The 17,998-nt window shown below is 45.6% G+C and overlaps 1 protein-coding gene across 1 annotated transcript in view; it reads left to right on the forward strand.

Annotated features, from left to right (window-relative positions):
* The window catches only part of pcgf1 (polycomb group ring finger 1), a 54,657-nt gene that overhangs the window by 30,005 nt on the left and 6,654 nt on the right, over positions 1–17,998 (forward strand). The window contains exons 3-8 of the mRNA XM_078199552.1: positions 3–68; positions 805–876; positions 2,919–3,024; positions 11,128–11,167; positions 17,477–17,566; positions 17,647–17,727. Coding sequence (XP_078055678.1) covers positions 3–68; positions 805–876; positions 2,919–3,024; positions 11,128–11,167; positions 17,477–17,566; positions 17,647–17,727 — 455 coding nt within the window. The remainder of the gene's footprint in view (positions 1–2; positions 69–804; positions 877–2,918; positions 3,025–11,127; positions 11,168–17,476; positions 17,567–17,646; positions 17,728–17,998) is intronic.

Here is a 17,998-nt window from a genome sequence, read left to right on the forward strand (position 1 = left end):
TCTTAACCTAAAGCTCGACCGAGTGATGCAGGACATTGTCTACAAACTAGTGCCAGGTCTACAGGAGAGTAAGTTCATTCACTAGCTAACCACCAAAGGCTTATGTAGAGGGTGAATTCTCAATGCACAACTTTGCTCCTGGTTCAATTTAACCAGGTCTCAACTGGGTTTCAAAAAGTGTCTGAGATAATGTGACGAGAGCAGAGATGGGGACCACTATTTCTGACCTATGCCCCATCAATGCCAGATAGAGTGGCATGCCTGTCCCTCAGTCCCAGAGGAGAGATGTCTGTTAATTCCAGGAGCTACGCTGTTTCCCATTAGGGCCTTTAACATTGCCTGGGAGCAGGGCCTAACATCAGTCAAGCTGCATTCCTGCCTGATGCCCTTGGGTCCTCCCAGTGTGCAGGTCCAGCTCTGTTCTTCCCTGGCGATACCATATTCTAAGGAGTGGGGCGAGAGTTAGTGGGGAGGGTGCTACGGCTGAGATCCAACCAAAGGGTAGACTGATCTGGGAGAATAGATGTAAGGAGACACAACCATTTTACTCTTCTTACAATCTGGTTAAATTTGCTGTTAATTTCCTGCTATCTTCCTCCTCCAGGAATGGGGACATAGAACAAAACATTATCATTCATATCAGTGTATCTTGGATTTCCCCTCAGCATAAATACTGATTCCCTTGAGGTGGATTTCCGTGCCCTGATCCCCATGTCACCTTGTTTATATGATTCTGTATAATGTGGCATTAATCTTGCCCTGTCCGATTCCAAACTGCATGAAATATGTTCCCTCGTTTTGCAGGTGAAGAGAAGCGGATTCGAGAATTCTATCAGTCTCGAGGGTTGGACAGGATCATCCAGCCAGTTAATGAAGGTATGGAAACTAGAGGGGTGGACAGCGAATGTTTTTACTGCACAGGGCTGAAGCCAGAGTACAGTGCGATGCAGTCAAATGTCATGCTATAACTGAGAATTCATTCACGCCTGTCTTCAGGTAATTTGTTCAGGCCTCTGTTTACTAGCCCAGGAACATGATCTCTGTGCGACCATTCCCGCACTTCTCCCAGAGGTGCTGATGCAGCTGTACCTGACATTTCTTCAACAGACACTGACTTGTAAAGATGCAAGTGTTTCGCCATCAGGCCAGTATAGGGGTTGCCAGCCCTCCAGGACCATCCTGGAGTCCCTATGAATTAAGGAATAATGTCCTGGCCATTTGCTGAAAGCAACTCCCATTTCATTTTTGTAAATACTTTCATTCATCATTTGTACCGGTATTTGAGGTGGCTTGAAAGGCAATTTGGTCGGTTAGAGGTGGAAAATGCAATGAAACCTCCAACCAGACTTGGCAACTTTAGGTGATGACTGGATAGGGGCTCAGTTTCCCCACCCTACCCCTGTGGAAAATCCTGTTGATACTCTGTCTCGGCCTTGACATTAGGCGGCACGGTGGCACAGTGGTTAGCACTGCTGTCTCAGTGCCAGGGACCCAGGTTCAATTCTGGCCTCGGGCGACTGTGTAGAGTTTGCACGTTCTCCCCATGTCTGTGTGGGTGTCCTCCGGGTGCTCCGGTTTCCTTCCCACACTCCAAAGATGTGCGGGTTAGGTTGGATGGCCACAGTAAATTGTCCCTTAGTGTTAGGTGGATTAGCAGGGTGAATATGTGTGGTTAAGGGGATAGGGCCTGGGTGAAACTGTTGTTGGTACAAGCTCAATGGGCCGAATAGTCTCCTTCTGCACTGTAGAGATTCTATGAAGAGCGGGCTACTGGGGGAGGGATGAAAGCGGAGTGTTTAGAACGTGGAGCTTGCTATTAGGTGAAATAGTTGAGGTGAAAGCATAGATGCATTTAATGGGAACTAGATAAACACATGAGGGAGAAAGAAGTATGCGGACAAGGTGAGATGGAGAAGGTGGGGGAAAACCCGTGTGGAGAACAAGCACCAAATGTTGGGTTTGTTTATGTGCAATGTATTTTATGTAACTGTAGGAACAATAGCCCGGCAAGTGTCAGCAGCTTCATGAGGAATATTGGCAAGAAGGAGGTAAAAGTGTTCAAAATTGTCTCTCGGACTAATCAAGGCTGCTGGTAAGTTGGCACGATAGGAAATGCTCGGAGTTATGTAGGTGTGACCAGAAAGTTAAAGAGCAAATCCGAGCTTTTTTTAATATTGAAGGAAGTGGGGGAGCTGAGGAAAAACTGCTTTCGTTCATCTTCAAGCAATGCAAGGGGCACACTATTTGAGGGCAGAGGTATGCTCTGGTCCTAGGATGGTTCAGCTCATGACTCTAGTGGGGGAGGGGGGCGGGGGCAGGTGGGTTGAGGAGGATGTTTATGGGTGGGTGTTGCCAACTCTGGACAGATTCCACAACCTCTACCCGATCCCTCAGCCCCTTCTCTTCCCCACCTCACCGTCCCTTGCAACACCAATTTTTTAAATGTCTCACCCCATGATTTAAAAATTGAAATGAAATCAATTTTTTTGAATAAAGCCTCGCTGTTTTGCTGGGACACTCCACATAAACTCCATTTACTTTTGCTTGTGACCTGTTTGAGTTTTTTAAAATCCCTAAATATTGGACATGATTAGCTGCAAACTAGCAGGGTGGGGGCTACAGGATTTTAGTGACTTCCGTCCCCCATCTACAGAGTATTCAATAAACATTTTTTTAAAAAAAAGACCTGAACAATTGACCATGAAGGCTGAGGAATTGGCTCGCCTTTGTTTTTTTTTTACATAGAATTACATAAAATATACAGCACAGGAGCAGGTCTTTTTGCCCAGCAAGTCCATGTCTGTTTGTGTGTTGCTCTGGCTAGTTTTTTTGGACGTCTGCTTGATCAGTTTTGACAGTGTCTGTGATTGTGATGTACACATTTTTTTTCCTGATTTTCTTTTTCTTCCTTTTGTCAGCTGTGACACCGGATCTGACCAGTTCTCCCTACACAACCTTCGATCACTCCAAAGCCCACTACTACAGATATGATGAGCAGGTTTCATTATGCTTGGAGCGACACGGGTGAGTTTTTGAAAGGATTTCCTGCTAATGGGATTCCACCTTTCTCTTTTTCCTTTTCGACCTTATCAGTTCAAGATAACTCTGCAGGAACGTCTTGGGAGTCAGTGAAACGGATTCCAGTGGGTGAAGTGCAGTTTCCTTGAGGGGTGACACGGTGGTTAGCGCCTCACAGCGCCAGGGACGCTGGTTCAGTTCCGACCTCTGGTAAATGTCTGTGTGGAGTTTGCACGTTCTCCCCATGTCTCACATAAAGTCTAAATCTCCCCACGTCTCCCCAAATTTCCTCCCGAGTGCTCCAATTTCCTCCCACACTCCAAAGATGTGTGGGTTAGGTTGATTGGCCATGCTAAAAATTGACCCTTAGTGTCAGGGGGATTAGCAGGGTAAACCCATGGGGTTATGGGGACAGGACCTGGGTGGAATTGTTGTCGGTAAAGGCTCGATGGGCTGAATGACCTCCTTCTGCACTGTAGGGATTCTATAATTTCCTCCTGATGGGTTTGTTCTAGCCTGGCGATTCTAGGGCTGATGAGAGAAAGAAACGACCTAGGTGAAGGTATCAAGGAGCTACCCCAGTTGTGCCAGGTTGAATAGCGCCGATCAGGAAGTCACTGACGAGAGGCAGTCCTCTTTCAGGGCTATACTGAGGAAGTGCTGCACTGGTGCTGGTGCCATTCATTGGCTGAGAGATTAAACTGAGACCCCTTCTTCCCCTTCAGTTGTGTGTGAAAGATTGCATGACATTATTTCAGCGGAAAGCAGGGGTATTATTCCCAGTGTGCCAGCCAATACTTATCCCTCAATCAACACCACAAAAAACAGTTTGTCTGGCTATTACCGTATTGCTGATTGCGGGAGTTTTCTGTGTGACAAATGGCTGCTGCCTTTCCTACATTTCAATAGTGACTATACTTCACTGGCTGTAAAGCTCTTTGGAACATTCCATGATCATGGGCTATACATTTTGTTCTATTTTGATCCTGTTTTGTTACTGGGAGAACCTGCATCAGAAAGGACAGTCTGGACACAGGTTAGCTGAAGGATTTTGACTTCCAGCATCTGCTGTGAACGTTGGAGAGAGACCAGGTGGCTGCCTTGAATGCAGATTTTGGACGTCAAATAGGAATGGTCAAATAATACCTTTCATCAGTGCTGAAAATACGCAGCAGCTCGGTCAGTATCTGCGGCAAAAAACTTAGTATTTTAGGTGCAACAATCTCAGAGGAGGGCAGGTGGAGGGGAACTATGCCAAATTTTACCCTGTCTGTTCTCACTCAATCGTAATGCCCTCCTAATAGGAATCACAGGGCAAAAGTCAGTCACTGGTACCAATTTGAGCAGCGTTCCAGTGGCAGCACCTTCCATGACCCAATGAGCATAGACACTGCTTGTGCAATGCTAAACTGGTTGATATTCCACCTTTGGGTGGCATGGTAGCACAGTGGTTAGCACTGCTGCTTCACAGCTCCAGGGACCTGGGTTCGATTCCTGGCTTGGGTCACTGTCTGTGTGGAGTTTGCACATCCTCCTCGTGTCTGCGTGGGTTTCCTCCGGGTGCTCCGGTTTCCTCCCACAGTCCAAAGATGGGTGGGTCAGGTTGATTGGCCATGCTAAAATTGCCCCATAGTGTCCTGAGATGTGTAGGTTAGAGGGCTTAGCGGGTAAATGTGTAGGGATAAGGGAGTAGGATCTGGGTGGGATTGTGGTTGGTGCAGACTCGATGGGCCAAATGGCCTCTTTCTGCACTGTAGGGCTTTATGATCTATGATTCCATTAACTTTATCTGCACTGAATTGATTGATCTTAACCTTTATCTGAAATGTTGTCATGTATCTGAGCAGCACTCCATTCCCCCGCCCCCACACCCTTCTCGCACATGGATTAGGCGTTTGGGTGAAATAGCAGGGAGTTTGCTGGACCTATGTGAGGCACAAACTAGTATATTCAGGCAATAAAGCCAATCAGGGTGTATTTTTGCTTCTTTGGTTTTTTTAAATCAATTAATGATTGTCTCCTGCCCTGCCTAACCCGGGAATGCTGAATGTTGTTGCCAGTATGAAGGTGAATGTTAATTTGAAGAATTTCTGTCTGCATATCTGACTCAGTCCGGAGTTCTGACTCTTTTACATCGTCTTGGGCAGAGAAGGAAAACCTGCATTTACATCACACCTTGTCACACCTCTTATCATCTCAAAGTGCTTCACGTGCAGTGAATTACATCAGTAACTTGCTTTATAAGCATTTTTGTGCACAGCAAAATCTCTTGAGGCCAAAGGAACAGGTGGTTCCAATCTTGTGACTGCATCTCCCAATATCTCTTCCATTTAAAAAAAAGTCATTGCTGGGTTGTGGGTGTCGCTGGCTCGCCCAGCATTTATTGCTTGTTCATAATTTCCCTTGAGAAAGTGGTTGTGAGTCGCCTTCTTGAATTGCTGCAGTCCACACTGTGTAGGTACACCCACAGTGCTGTTAGGGAGGGAGTTCCAAGCTTTTGACCCAGCAACTCTGAAGGAATGGCAATTATGTCGTTCCAAGTTGGGTTGGTGTGGGGGATTGGCTTGGCATGCATTTTGTCTGATTACACTTTTGTGAAATGCCTTGGGACATTAAACACAAATGCAGGTGATGTTGTGCCCTTCTCTTGACACGTGTGAAAATATTGTTTTATTTACATGGTTATTAACTGGCATTTCATTCTCTCGTTTCTATCCACCTGCAATGGCATTTCATCCCTCTGTGTCTATCACCTGCATTGGCATTTCTGATTCGAGCATGGCGATTACCTACATTGATTTTAATTACTGCGTGAAGCACTTGTGGAGTGTTACCTTGACAGCAGGGAAGGGATGGGGAAGAGAGTGAAGGGAGAGTTGGCTGTGTACAGTGCAGAAGGCAGAGAGCATGTTCAATCAATACACCAAGGAGAAAAAATGAAAAATTCCTATCGAACGGCTTGTCTGAGTCCAGATTCATCACTCAATCTGGTGAATTTGCAGCAGCTGGAAGGCACTGGGGTCGATACTAATTTTAAAGCAATTAGTTTGGATGTGTTGCTATCAGCAAAGCACTCGCACAAAGCTGTTGAAAACTCTGATAAACAGTTTACCAGTAGTGTTTAAGAAGGCTGGTGCTTTTTCTGCCTGCCAATAATTTCAAATTGTTTTTTCTTTTTGGAAGGGAACAAAACTGACCCCAGTGAATGTTTTATGTGGTTAGAAAGGACAATAAATTATTGGTTCTCCACTTGTATCAGGCAAGCCTGGCTAGAAGAGGCCCCTCTTTTTATCTCTCTCTCTTCTCTCTCCCACACCCACACCCCCCCCCCCCCCCCAACCCCCATTTTGAGTCAAAAAGCTGGGCCACATAAACCCCCACAGAGTTCCAACGCACTGCTCCACATACTGTGCTGCAATTTATTGTCACAATTCTGCTTTTGTATTGCGCATGCTGCCTATTACTAGCGATAGGGTTCCACAAAATCTTGTTTCCTTCCAATGTCAAAGAAAGACCTTGCATTTATATAGCAGCTTTCACAACCTCAGGACATCCCAAAATACTTCACACTTCACAAACGCTTCATTGATTGTGATCATTGTTCTAATGTATCAACTTATCAAAATTCGCTGGACTCTGGGGAAGTGCCGGCTGATTGGAAAACAGCTAATGTGACGCCACTGTTTAAAAAAGGTGGTAGACAAAAGGCGGGTAACTACAGGCCGGTTAGCTTAACGTCCGTAGTTGGGAAATTGCTGGAATCCATCATTAAAGAAGAAGTAGCAGGACACCTGGAAAAAAATGGTTCGATCAAGCAGACGCAGCATGGATTCATGAAGGGAAAGTCTTGTTTGACGAATTTACTGGATTTTTATGAAGATGTAACAAGTGCGGTTGACAGAGGGGAACCGGTGGATGTGGTGTTTTTGGATTTCCAGAAGGCGTTCGATAAGGTGCCTCACAAAAGGTTGCTGCAGAAGATTAGGGTACACGGAGTTGGGGGTAAAGTGTTAGCGTGGATTGGGGATTGGCTATCTAACAGGAAGCAGAGAGTTGGAATAAATGGGTGCTTTTCTGGTTGGCAGTTGGTGACTAGTGGCGTGAACAAAGAACAAAGAACAGTACAGCACAGGAAACAGGCCCTTCGGCCCTCCAAGCCTGTGCCGCTCCTTGGTCCAACTAGACCAATCGTTTGTATCCCTCCATTCCCAGGCTGCACATGTGACTATCCAGGTAAGTCTTAAACGATGTCAGCGTGCCTGCCTCCACCACCCTACTTGGCAGCGCATTCCAGGCCCCCACCACCCTCTGTGTAAAAAACGTCCCTCTGATGTCTGAGTTATACCTCGCCCCTCTCAGCTTGAGCCCGTGACCCCTCGTGATCGTCACCTCCGACCTGGGAAAAAGCTTCCCACTGTTCACCCTATCTATACCCTTCATAATCTTGTATACCTCTATTAGATCTCCCCTCATTCTCCGTCTTTCCAAGGAGAACAACCCCAGTCTACCCAATCTCTCCTCATAGCTAAGACCCTCCATACCAGGCAACATCCTGGTAAACCTCCGCAGGGATTGGTGGTGGGGCCTCAACTGTTTACCATATACATAGACGATCTGGAGGAGGGGACCGAGTGTAGGGTAACAAAGTTTGTGGATGACACAAAGATGAGTGGGAAAGCGAATTGCGTGGAGGATGCGGAAAGTCTGCAGAGAGATTTGGATAGGCTAAGTGAGTGGGCGAGGATCTGGCAGATGGAGTATAACGTTGACAAGTGTGAGGTTATCCACTTTGGAAGGAATAATAGTAAAATGGACTATTATTTAAATGGTGCAAAATTGGGGTCCTTGTGCATGAATCGCAAAAACTCAGTTTGCAGGTGCAGCAGGTGATCAAGAAGGCAAATGGAATGTTGGCCTTTATCGCGAAGGGGATGGAGTATAAAAGCAGGGAGGTCTTGCTGCAATTGTACAAGTTACTGGTGAGGCCGCAACTGGAGTACTGTTTGCAATTTTGGTCCCCTTATTTGCGGAAGGATGTATTTGCTTTGGAGGGAGTACAGAGAAGGTTCACCAGGTTGATACCGGAGGTGAGGGGGTTAGCTTATGAGGAGAGATTGAGTAGATTGGGCTTGCATTCGTTGGAGTTTAGAAGGCTGAGGGGAGATCTTAAAGAGACATATAAGATAGTGAAGGGGCTGGATAGGGTAGAGGCAGAGAGATTCTTTCCACTTGGAAAGGAAACAAGAACTAGAGGACACGGCCTCAAAATAAGGGGGAGTCAGTTTAGGACAGAGTTGAGGAGGAACGTCTTCTCTCAGAGGGTGGTGAATCTCTGGAATTCTCTGCCCATTGAAGTAGTGGAGGCTACCTCGTTAAATATGTTTAAGTCACAGGTAGATAGATTTCCGATCAATAAGGGAATTAAGGGTTATGGGGAGCGGGCGGGTAAGTGGAACTAAACCACTATCAGATCAGCCATGATCTTATTGAATGGCGGGGCAGGCTCAAGGGGCTAGATGGCCTACTCCTCCTATTTCTTATGTAGGCACCATTACATATGATTTTCACACTGATAAATAAGTTAGACTGGAATTTTTTATAATAATATTGGTTGAGGAGTAAATATTGCCCAGGCCATAGGGGAGAACCTCCCTGCTTTTCTTCAAAATAGTGAAATGAGATCAAACTTTCTTCATTGCTGAGCTCAAGACACTGAGTACCAACAGGTCCGATTGTGGTAGGCATTGCAGAGAAGCCGTATCCACTTCTCAGCTGCTAAATGCACAGGCACAATGGGCCGAATGGCATCCTTCTATGCGATATCATTCTTTAATTTTATTCAAACATTTGCATTTTCAAGTTGAGTGGATGGTACAGGACCCCTTGCTGATTATATATTTCCTACCTTGCCCAGGAGCACTGAGACTTGGCTCCATGTTTTCGCCAGGGAGGTGGAAAACAAGTGTCAAAGAAGTGTTTTGTGTCAGAAAATCCACCTTCAGTGGGAAATTGATGCTAGGGCTAACCCTTTATTGATGGGTTTCCTATCTAATTCAAGCTGGTAAGCACTGAACTAGTAGTGGTTTTCAGATATCCAAGCCAGTCAACACTGAGATTGCTGGTTGTCCTGAGGGACATAAGATGTCACGGAGGCACCAAGGCATTGAAGAAGAGGGGAGAATGTGCAAACTCCACACAGACAGTGACCCAAGCTGGGAATCAAACCCAGTCCCTGGCACTGAGGCAGCAGTGCTAACCAGTGTGCCACTGTATAACGTGTTCTGGACATCCCAAAGCACTTTACAGCTAATGCACACAGCAAAGCCCCACAATCGCCAATATGATGATGGTCAAATTTTTAAACATTCATTTTATGGGATGTGGGCATGGTTGGCTGGGCCAGCATTTATTGTCCATCCCTAGCTGCCCTTCAGAAGTTGGTGGTGAGTTGCCTTCTTGAACTGCTGCAGTCCCAGAGGTGTCGGTTCGCCCACAGTGCTGTTGGGGAGAGTGTTGCAGGATTTTGACCTACCAGCAGTGAAGGAACAGCAATTATATTTCCAAATCCAGGATGGTGAGTATGTATGAGGTGAACCTCCAGGTGGTGGTGTTCCCAGAAATCATCTGTTATTTGTAGGGATTGATTGAAGGATAAATATTAGCCAGGACATGGGGGTGAACTGCTCTGCCTTTCTTCGGAATCATACCATGGAATCATTTTATTTTAGAGGGCAAGATGGGGCCTCAGTTTAACATGTCATCCGAAAAGAATCCCCGCTCAAACGCCATTCTTAGCAGAAACTACTTTGGCGTGGTGCTAAAGTTGTCAACCTTGGCTCACTGTCAGCTTTAGTTTAGTGGTAGCCAGAAGGTCAGCCTTCACTTTCTTTTCTAAAGTTAGCGTGTAAATGTACCCTTAATTCCATCCAGGTGCCACAGAAAACTAAGCAGAGACAAAAGCACTGGTTACAAGGGATTGACAGGCGGGGAAGTGAGGAAATTGCTCAGTACCAAATTTCATTAGAGATATTGAGTTAACACTTCCACCAAAATAATGAGAATTGATGCAGGCTGTTTTATTCATGAAATGGGGTTAACCTTGTTGGGACTCAGGCAGCCTGATGTAAATCTGCTTATTATTCAACCATTGCACATGGGATAAAACATTGCGCATAATAAAACAATTTTATGGTCACCATGGTCTGATTGCTCTGCCGCGGTCTGAGTTTATTGTGAGTGTATTAAGAAAATAATTCATTTTGTAACCATTATTGCTGCAAGTTTAGGAGGTGAACTTCATTTGAATTTTGTATTCTTTTCCTCGTTCCCATGACGATTGTAGCCTGAATGCATGATTTTTTTATTTTTGTACACTTTTTTTACTCCACTTTCAAAAATGTCACTTTATTAACTGGGTACATGTTCCCTCGAGTACCAGTAGCTTTCCACGAGTGGCCACAACATAGGTTTAGACCTTTTTGCCCAGAAGGCATTGCCAATGAGAAGGCTGTCCTAGCCGAACCCAACCACTCCTTAATGGATAAGGGGGGTTCTCACTCCCAATGGTATTGGAGCTCCTGACCTGCTTTATGAAACACACAGTAAGTAGTCTCACAACACCAGGTTAAAGTCCAACAGGTTTATTTGGTTGCACGAGCTTTCGGAGCGCTGCTCCTTCATCAGGTGAGTTCATCAGGTGAGATGAACTCCCCTGATGAAGGGGCAACGCCCCGAAAGCTCATGCTACCAAATAAACCTGTTGGACTTTAACCTGGTGTTGTGAGACTACTTACTGTGCCTACTCCAGTCCAACCCTGGCAACTCCACATTATGAAACACACTGAGCTTCTGGTTTATTAGCTTTAAATCATAACGCACTATCACACCATGACACAAGTAGGCACAGGGCCTGTTTTGTGGCATATCCAGACCACACACCAGCAGCGCCTGCAAGCACTTCCAGTCACAGTGGTACCACAGTCAGATGCCCAGAGCTTCCAGATTGGTAAACTTGTGGGGCCTTTTTTTTTACTGAATTTTGTGCCTTGCAAAGTGATGTGGTCTGTATGCTGATGCTGACTAATGTGTTTTTCCCTTTGGATCCTGCAGCTCCTCCCTAGGAAAAGAGAAGGGGAAGCTTGTGCTACAGGTAAGATACTGTGTTGGACACTCGGTCAACTATCACTTCACTTACCTTGCACTTGGTTCACACCAAGTATATTCACCCATTGCTGACCGACATTAGCCCCATACCTAGATGTTTTTACACAGCAAGTGGTCTGGAATTCACTGGGATGTGTGATAGTGACAATGTGATAGAGACACGTTCAAGTGAAGCTTTCAAAAGGTTCCCTGAAAAGGAAGAATGTGCAGGGTTATGGGGAGGAGTTGGGGAAATTGCACTGGAGGAACTGCTCATTCAGAGAGCCAGTGCAGACATGACGAGCCAAATAATCACCACCTGCACTGCAACAATTTTGTGATTCTGGACTCTCACCCTTGCAATGAATCCCTGTCTGTGTAACTTTGCAGCCCTCTAAGATCTCTGGGCCTCCAATAATGGACTCTTGTTCATTCTTTATTTGCATCGCCTCACCATTGGTGGATATACCTCCATCTATCTAGGCCCAAACACTTTTTGCCTCTTTATCTTTCACTCCATTCCATTTTATGGTTCTCCCTAAAACCTACTTTTTTGAGTATGTCCTAATTTCTTCTTGGGTTTAGTGTCACGTTTTGTCTTGCCACTTCTGTGAAACAATTTGGGAGATTTGCCCACACTGAAGGCACAGTATAAGTGCAAGTTGTTGCGATACATTGGCAGCAGTAACCTCACTGGGAGCAGCAGTACTGCAGGCTTAAGTGAGCCTGAACCAGGAAGCCGTCCGTCAGCAGATGGGTTAAACGTGTTTCATGTGACAATTTGTTCCTAATCACCATTAGCACCTTTATACAGTTAGCAATGGTTCTGTGCTGTCCTGTGCACTATGGCTGTGCTGTCCCAACAACCAAATTTGTGAGTTAGAGCGCTCCACTGTTCCAACCATATCGTGCTGAGGAGAAACATATACTCGGAAGATCCCTGGTATTACTGTTAGCCCATTATTGTAGATTACCCTAGGGAGGGAAAATCAGCCCGGGTTACTCTTCGCTGTCCTCACTTGATGACTAAGGGACAATAATGACACTACTCAACATTGACAAAGCTGCTGATGCTCCTCCGCTAGTGATCAGTATATTATTGGATGTGGACAACACTGACATCCTGAAAACATGATGGTGAATGTAGTTTGCCGTCTTGACATTATTTGGCCTTTGAACTGAGTTGCTGGCAAGGCCATTTTCAGAGAGCATTAAGCAACTGCGGCATTAAGGTAGCCAGATTCGGGTGAGACAGTAGCTGGTGTTCCCTACCAGTCAGGATTTTCCCTAGAATCTAGTTGAATTATTGAATTCACAGTAGGATGTGGTCACTCGACTTCAAGGCTGCTAATTCAGCATCAGAACTATGAAACTGTCCATAACTCTTGACAGGATGAGTGAGGGAAGGGTGGGAGAGTGGGGAAGAGATTACTTAACCAGGTGGCTAATGAAGTTTTGCACGCAGCCTTGTATATAATCATACTCTGTACCAGCAGAATACTCTGAAAATATTCAGCCTGTGCGCTCCTCTAACACAATTCCCAGATGCAGAAGGCGTTCTTCTGTGTGTGTCTGTTCTAATAGCCAGATCCTCAGTAAATCCAAAACATATTTAACATGAAGTAGATACAAAGCCTGCAGTTAATGTGAGGGCTCAAGGGTCACGAATCATTTCACATCACTACACTGCAGCAGATGGGGTCTATTGATTTTTTTTTTTTCACCGTGTTTTCAGATCATTGAAGTAAGATTCAATTATTACCACTCTTGTCAGAAAGCAGTCTATATACCCCCTCCCCTTCCCCAGTAGACACGTGCGTAGAGTAAATAACATTGGCGTTGTTAAATCATGCAGCACAGTGTCAGGTGGAATTCAAACATCACCTGCTCCTTGTTGGTGAATATCGACGTTGTACAACATCCGTTTCAAAACTTTTTGCTTCTCTCTCAAATCTATAATCCAGTCTCATGATGTTTTCATGATGTAAATTGATATTGTTGCATTGCAAGCAATTTAAAAATAAAAAAGCTGTATTTTTAACCCCATCTCCCTCTTCTCTTGGTAATGAATAACTGAACATAGTGTGAGCTGTGGCCCAGTGGGTAGCACTCGTCTCTCTTCAGAAGATCATGGTTCCCAGTTCTACTCTGGAAGCTTGAGCACCGGCGACCAGGTTGACACAGCCCAGGGTGGTGTTGTTTGACGTGTCAACTTTTGGATGATCGGGTGCTCAACAGATTCCACAAAAGGTGTTGGTTCAGATATTGGTCATGCAATTCGGAATCTGTTCAGGTGTATCAACTAGCCCTGAAAATAGATGTCACTGGATTGTTGGGCCCATACGCAGATATCGATGGCAATGGAGGGCTAAAGGGGCGAGGCCATGATGAGTAGGAGGGCTGTTGCATGAGCACAGAAGCCCTGGGCACCGGCCTAGATCACAGGAAAATCTTGGTTGCAGTAGCAATATTCAGTGAGACATTAAATCAAGGACCCATCTATATACCCTTTCAATTAGAGGTAAAAGATTGCACTGACCAATATTTATCCCTAATTAGATTACACAGACCAAACGACAGTGCCATTTTACTCTGCATAAATTGGCTCGTGCATTTACCTCCATTCCAATACTTTTAAACTAAAGTGCTTTTAAACAGTTGCGATTGTGAAGAGTGCTATATAAATTTAAGTTTAATGTTTCAGTCTCTTTCTTGCTCTTTCTTCTGTCTCTGTCTTTCACATAAGAACATAAGAAAAAGAAGTAAACCATTCAGCCCCCTGAGTTTCTCAGTTTTAACGTTTTAGTATCACAAGTAGGCTTACATTAACAGTGCAATGAAATTACTGTGAAAATCCCCTAGTCACCACACTCCGGCATCTGTTCAGGTACACTGAGGGAGAATTTAGCACGGCCAATGCATCTAACCAGCACTTCCTTCGGACTGTAGGAGGAAACCGGAGCATCCGGAGGAAACACATGCAAACACGGGGAGAACGTGTAAACTCCACACAGACAGTGACCCAAGCTGGGTCCCTGGTGCTGTGAGGTAGCAGAGCTAACCACTGTGCCACCGTGCTGCCCACTGCTATTCCATGTTGACTGATCTTCTGCTTCAGCTCCACTTTCCTGCCTGCTCCCCATTTCCTTCAATTCTGCGAAAGATCAAAAACCTATTTATCTCGGCTTTAAATATCTGGGCTAATCAATTCTAAAGATTCACAATGCTTGCTCACTTTCCTAAATTACAACAAGCAAACCTGGCTGGAAAGTGCTTCGAGATGTTCAGACATTGTGAAAAGCACCTTCTGAATGCAAGTTTTTTTTTTTCTATTTCACGCTCGCCTTTTCTAATGCTCCTGAGCACTCGCTGTCGGCCACCCTCTCATGCCCATGTGCTCTTTTGTGTAGCCCTGTGCACTCCTATACATGCTCTCTATCGCCCTTACCCACCCAATTAGCTGGAACAGAATTTGTGAATTGTTACAGCGCCAAAGGATGCTGTTTGACTCGCACTGCCTCTATTAAAAATCTATTCATTTTGTCCCATTCCCGCCAATCCTTTAAAACACAAAACGCAGTTGTGGGCTTTGCTATTTGAGAAAGACTGGGGGAGGGGGGCACACTTGTTGGGTGGAAACTTGGTCAGTGGGAGGAGTGAGGAACATTGTCAGAGGCTACAGAAGGATATAGATAGGCTGGAAATTTGGGCAAGGAAATGGCAGATGGAGTTCAATCCTGATAAATGCGAAGTGATGCATTTTGGTGGGAATAATGTAGGGAGGAGCTACACGATAAATGGAAGAACCATAAAGGGTGTAGAGACGCAGAGGGACCTGGGTGTGCAAGTCCACAGATCTTTGAAGGTGACGTCACAGGTGGAGAAGGTGGTGAAGAAGGCATATGGCATGCTTGCCTTTATAGGACGGGGCATAGAGTATAAAAGTTGGGGTCTGATGTTGCAGATGTATAGAACGTTGGTTCGGCCGCATTTGGAATACTGCGTCCAGTTCTGGTCGCCACACTACCAGAAGGACGTGGAGGCTTTGGAGAGAGTACAGAGGAGGTTTACCAGGATGTTGCCTGGTATGGAGGGGCTTGGTTATGAGGAGAGATTGGGGAAACTGGGGTTGTTCTCCTTGGAAAGACGGAGGATGAGGGGAGACTTAATAGAGGTGTATAAAATTATGAAAGGCACAGATAGGGTGAACGGTGGGAAGCTTTTCCCCGGGTCGGTGGTGATGTTCACGAGGGGTCATAGGTTCAAGGTGAAGGGGAGGTTTAACACAGATATCAGAAGGACATATTTTACACAGAGGGTCGTGGGGGCCTGGAATGTGTTGCCGGGCAAGGTGGTGGAGGCGGACACACTGGGAATGTTTAAGACTTATCTAGACAGCTATATGAACGGAGTGGGAATGGAGGGATACAAAAGAGTGGTCTAGTTTGGACCAGGGAGCGGCGTGGGCTAATTGTTCGTTTCTCGTTTCAAGGCTTCATTCTATGATCATCTTGCTGGTGCCAGTACAGAGCGAGACTGCGGATAGTTGGGAACCTGTCTCGGGGGCAGGGAATTCAGATGGTGTTCGTGGAAGTGGAAATGAATAGGGTTGGGAAGCATTTTCCGATCAGGGCCAGTGTGATCTCCTGGACTCGTTTCGATCGCCTCAGGGGGTCGGAGAGGAATTTCCCAGATTTTTTTTCCCCATATTGGCCCTGGGGTTTTCACTCTGGGTTTTCGCCTCTCCCTGGAGATCACATGGTCTGGAATGGCAGGGTGGGGGTGAGTTAATAGGTTGTGATGAACAAAGCATCGTAGCTGTGAGGGACAGCTCGGTGGATAGGATATTAGTATGTAGATAGGCTGGAAAATTGGGCGGGGATCCTGGATTCAGGATTCAATCCTGGACCGGGGAGCGGCGCGGGCTTGGAGGGCCGAAGGGCCTGTTCCTGTGCTGTATTGTTCTTTGTTCTTTGAGAAGGAGAAATCAACTTAGGTTCCTGCTCCCATCCTCTGTCTATTCAGGGTCATGTGTGAAGAATGGCACCTAGACAACTTTCTGAAGGAAACCAACCTTAAAACTGTTAAAAGGGGAACAAAATCCAAAGAAAGCAAAGTATAACACGAACAGAATGAATGCACTGCCCATTCAACAGAATATTTTCTTTTTTTTGTTTCTTACTGTTGATGATGATTGCTTACCTGAGGTACTATTTCTTAGCTGAGCCCCAAGTACTTTACCCAAACACACACAAGTCTAGATGGTGCCTGGCGCTTGGTCTGTGCCCATGGATAATACCATTAGGCGATGGCCTAGTGCTTTATCACTAGACTATTAATCCAGAAACTCAGCTAACGTTCTGGGGACTAGGGTTGTTGAAATTTGAATTCAATAAAAAATATTTGGAATTAAGAATCTACTGATGGCCATGAAACCATTGTCGATTGTCGGAAAATCCCATCTGGTTCACTAATGTCCTTTAGGGAAGGAAATCTGCCGTCCTTGCCTGGTCTGGACTACATGTAACTCCAGAGCCACAGCATTGTGGTTGACTCTCAACTGCCCTCGGGCAACTAGGGATGGACAATAAATGCTGGCCAGCCAGTGACACCCATGTCCCACGAATGAGTGAAAGAAACCAAATCCAATCCAGTCCATTCCACTGTACCACAGAGCCTCCGTTTTATATTTGCATCAGTGTGGCAGGAGGGAACTGCCTCTCATACTGAGGCCAACATAAAGTAGGCCGCCTTACAACAGAGATGTGCACTACACCAAATTGTGCTTGGGATCTGTTGCTGGTTTCATAGAGGCAAATGGTCAAATGCTATTCTGCATAAGTGTTAATGGAGTGTTGCAAGGAACTTTGGCACTGGTCGGAGCTGCCACATTAAAATACACCCTAATGCCGCTGTGATCAGGGATACCCTGGAATTGACATGGGTACTCGACTCTCTAGTGCTGACAACCCATTGCTAAGATTTGGGCTAGCGTAAATGCCTGGACTCGCACTCTCTGCCAATTATCTCATCCAGCTGCATCTCCAATATCACAGCACGGACTGAGGAATTGGAGGCCCTGCCTATTTTTCCCCTTCCTTTCCCTAAACCGATGGGTACCTGATCCAGTTGGAACAGCAATCCATTAGCTTCTGAGCAGAGCTACGTGATCAAGCCTGAGTGGGTTTGAATCCCTGATGGAGTTTGATTTTTGAATAGAAAGATTAAGGAGTGTGATTGGGCCTTTGTCTTTATATTTTACAAAGCGTTGTTCTGTTCTCCCTTAAACACATTTTTTAAATTCTAACACTTGCAGCAAAAGTATGTCCGGTGTTCAGTCCGAGCAGAGATCAGGCACTTGAGGAGAGTTCTTTGCCACCGAATTAATGTGCTGGATCAGCAACAGGTAAGCTATGGAGGGCTGGAAATTAATTTGTTTGTTCCTTCTCAAGTTTTCTGAAAATGTAATGAACTTTCTGTTTGTAGGTGCAGATACTCTTTGACAATGAACCTCTGCCAGAACACATGACCATGAAACAACTCTGGCTCTTGAGATGGTACGGCAAGGTGCGTAATCAGTAGAAATCATAGAAACCCTACAGTACAGAAAGAGGCCATTCGGTCCATCGAGTCTGCACCGACCACAATCCAACCCAGGCCCTACCCCCATATCCCTACACATTTTACCCAATAATCCCTCTAACCTACGCATCTCAGGACACTATGGGCAATTTTTAGCATGGCCAATCAACCTAACCCGCACATCTTTGGACTGTGGGAGGAAACAGGAGGACCCGGAGGAAACCCACGCAGACACTAGGAGAATGTGCAAACTCCA

This window comes from Mustelus asterias, chromosome 1 (assembly GCF_964213995.1).
Source record: "Mustelus asterias chromosome 1, sMusAst1.hap1.1, whole genome shotgun sequence".
Taxonomy (NCBI): domain Eukaryota; kingdom Metazoa; phylum Chordata; class Chondrichthyes; order Carcharhiniformes; family Triakidae; genus Mustelus; species Mustelus asterias.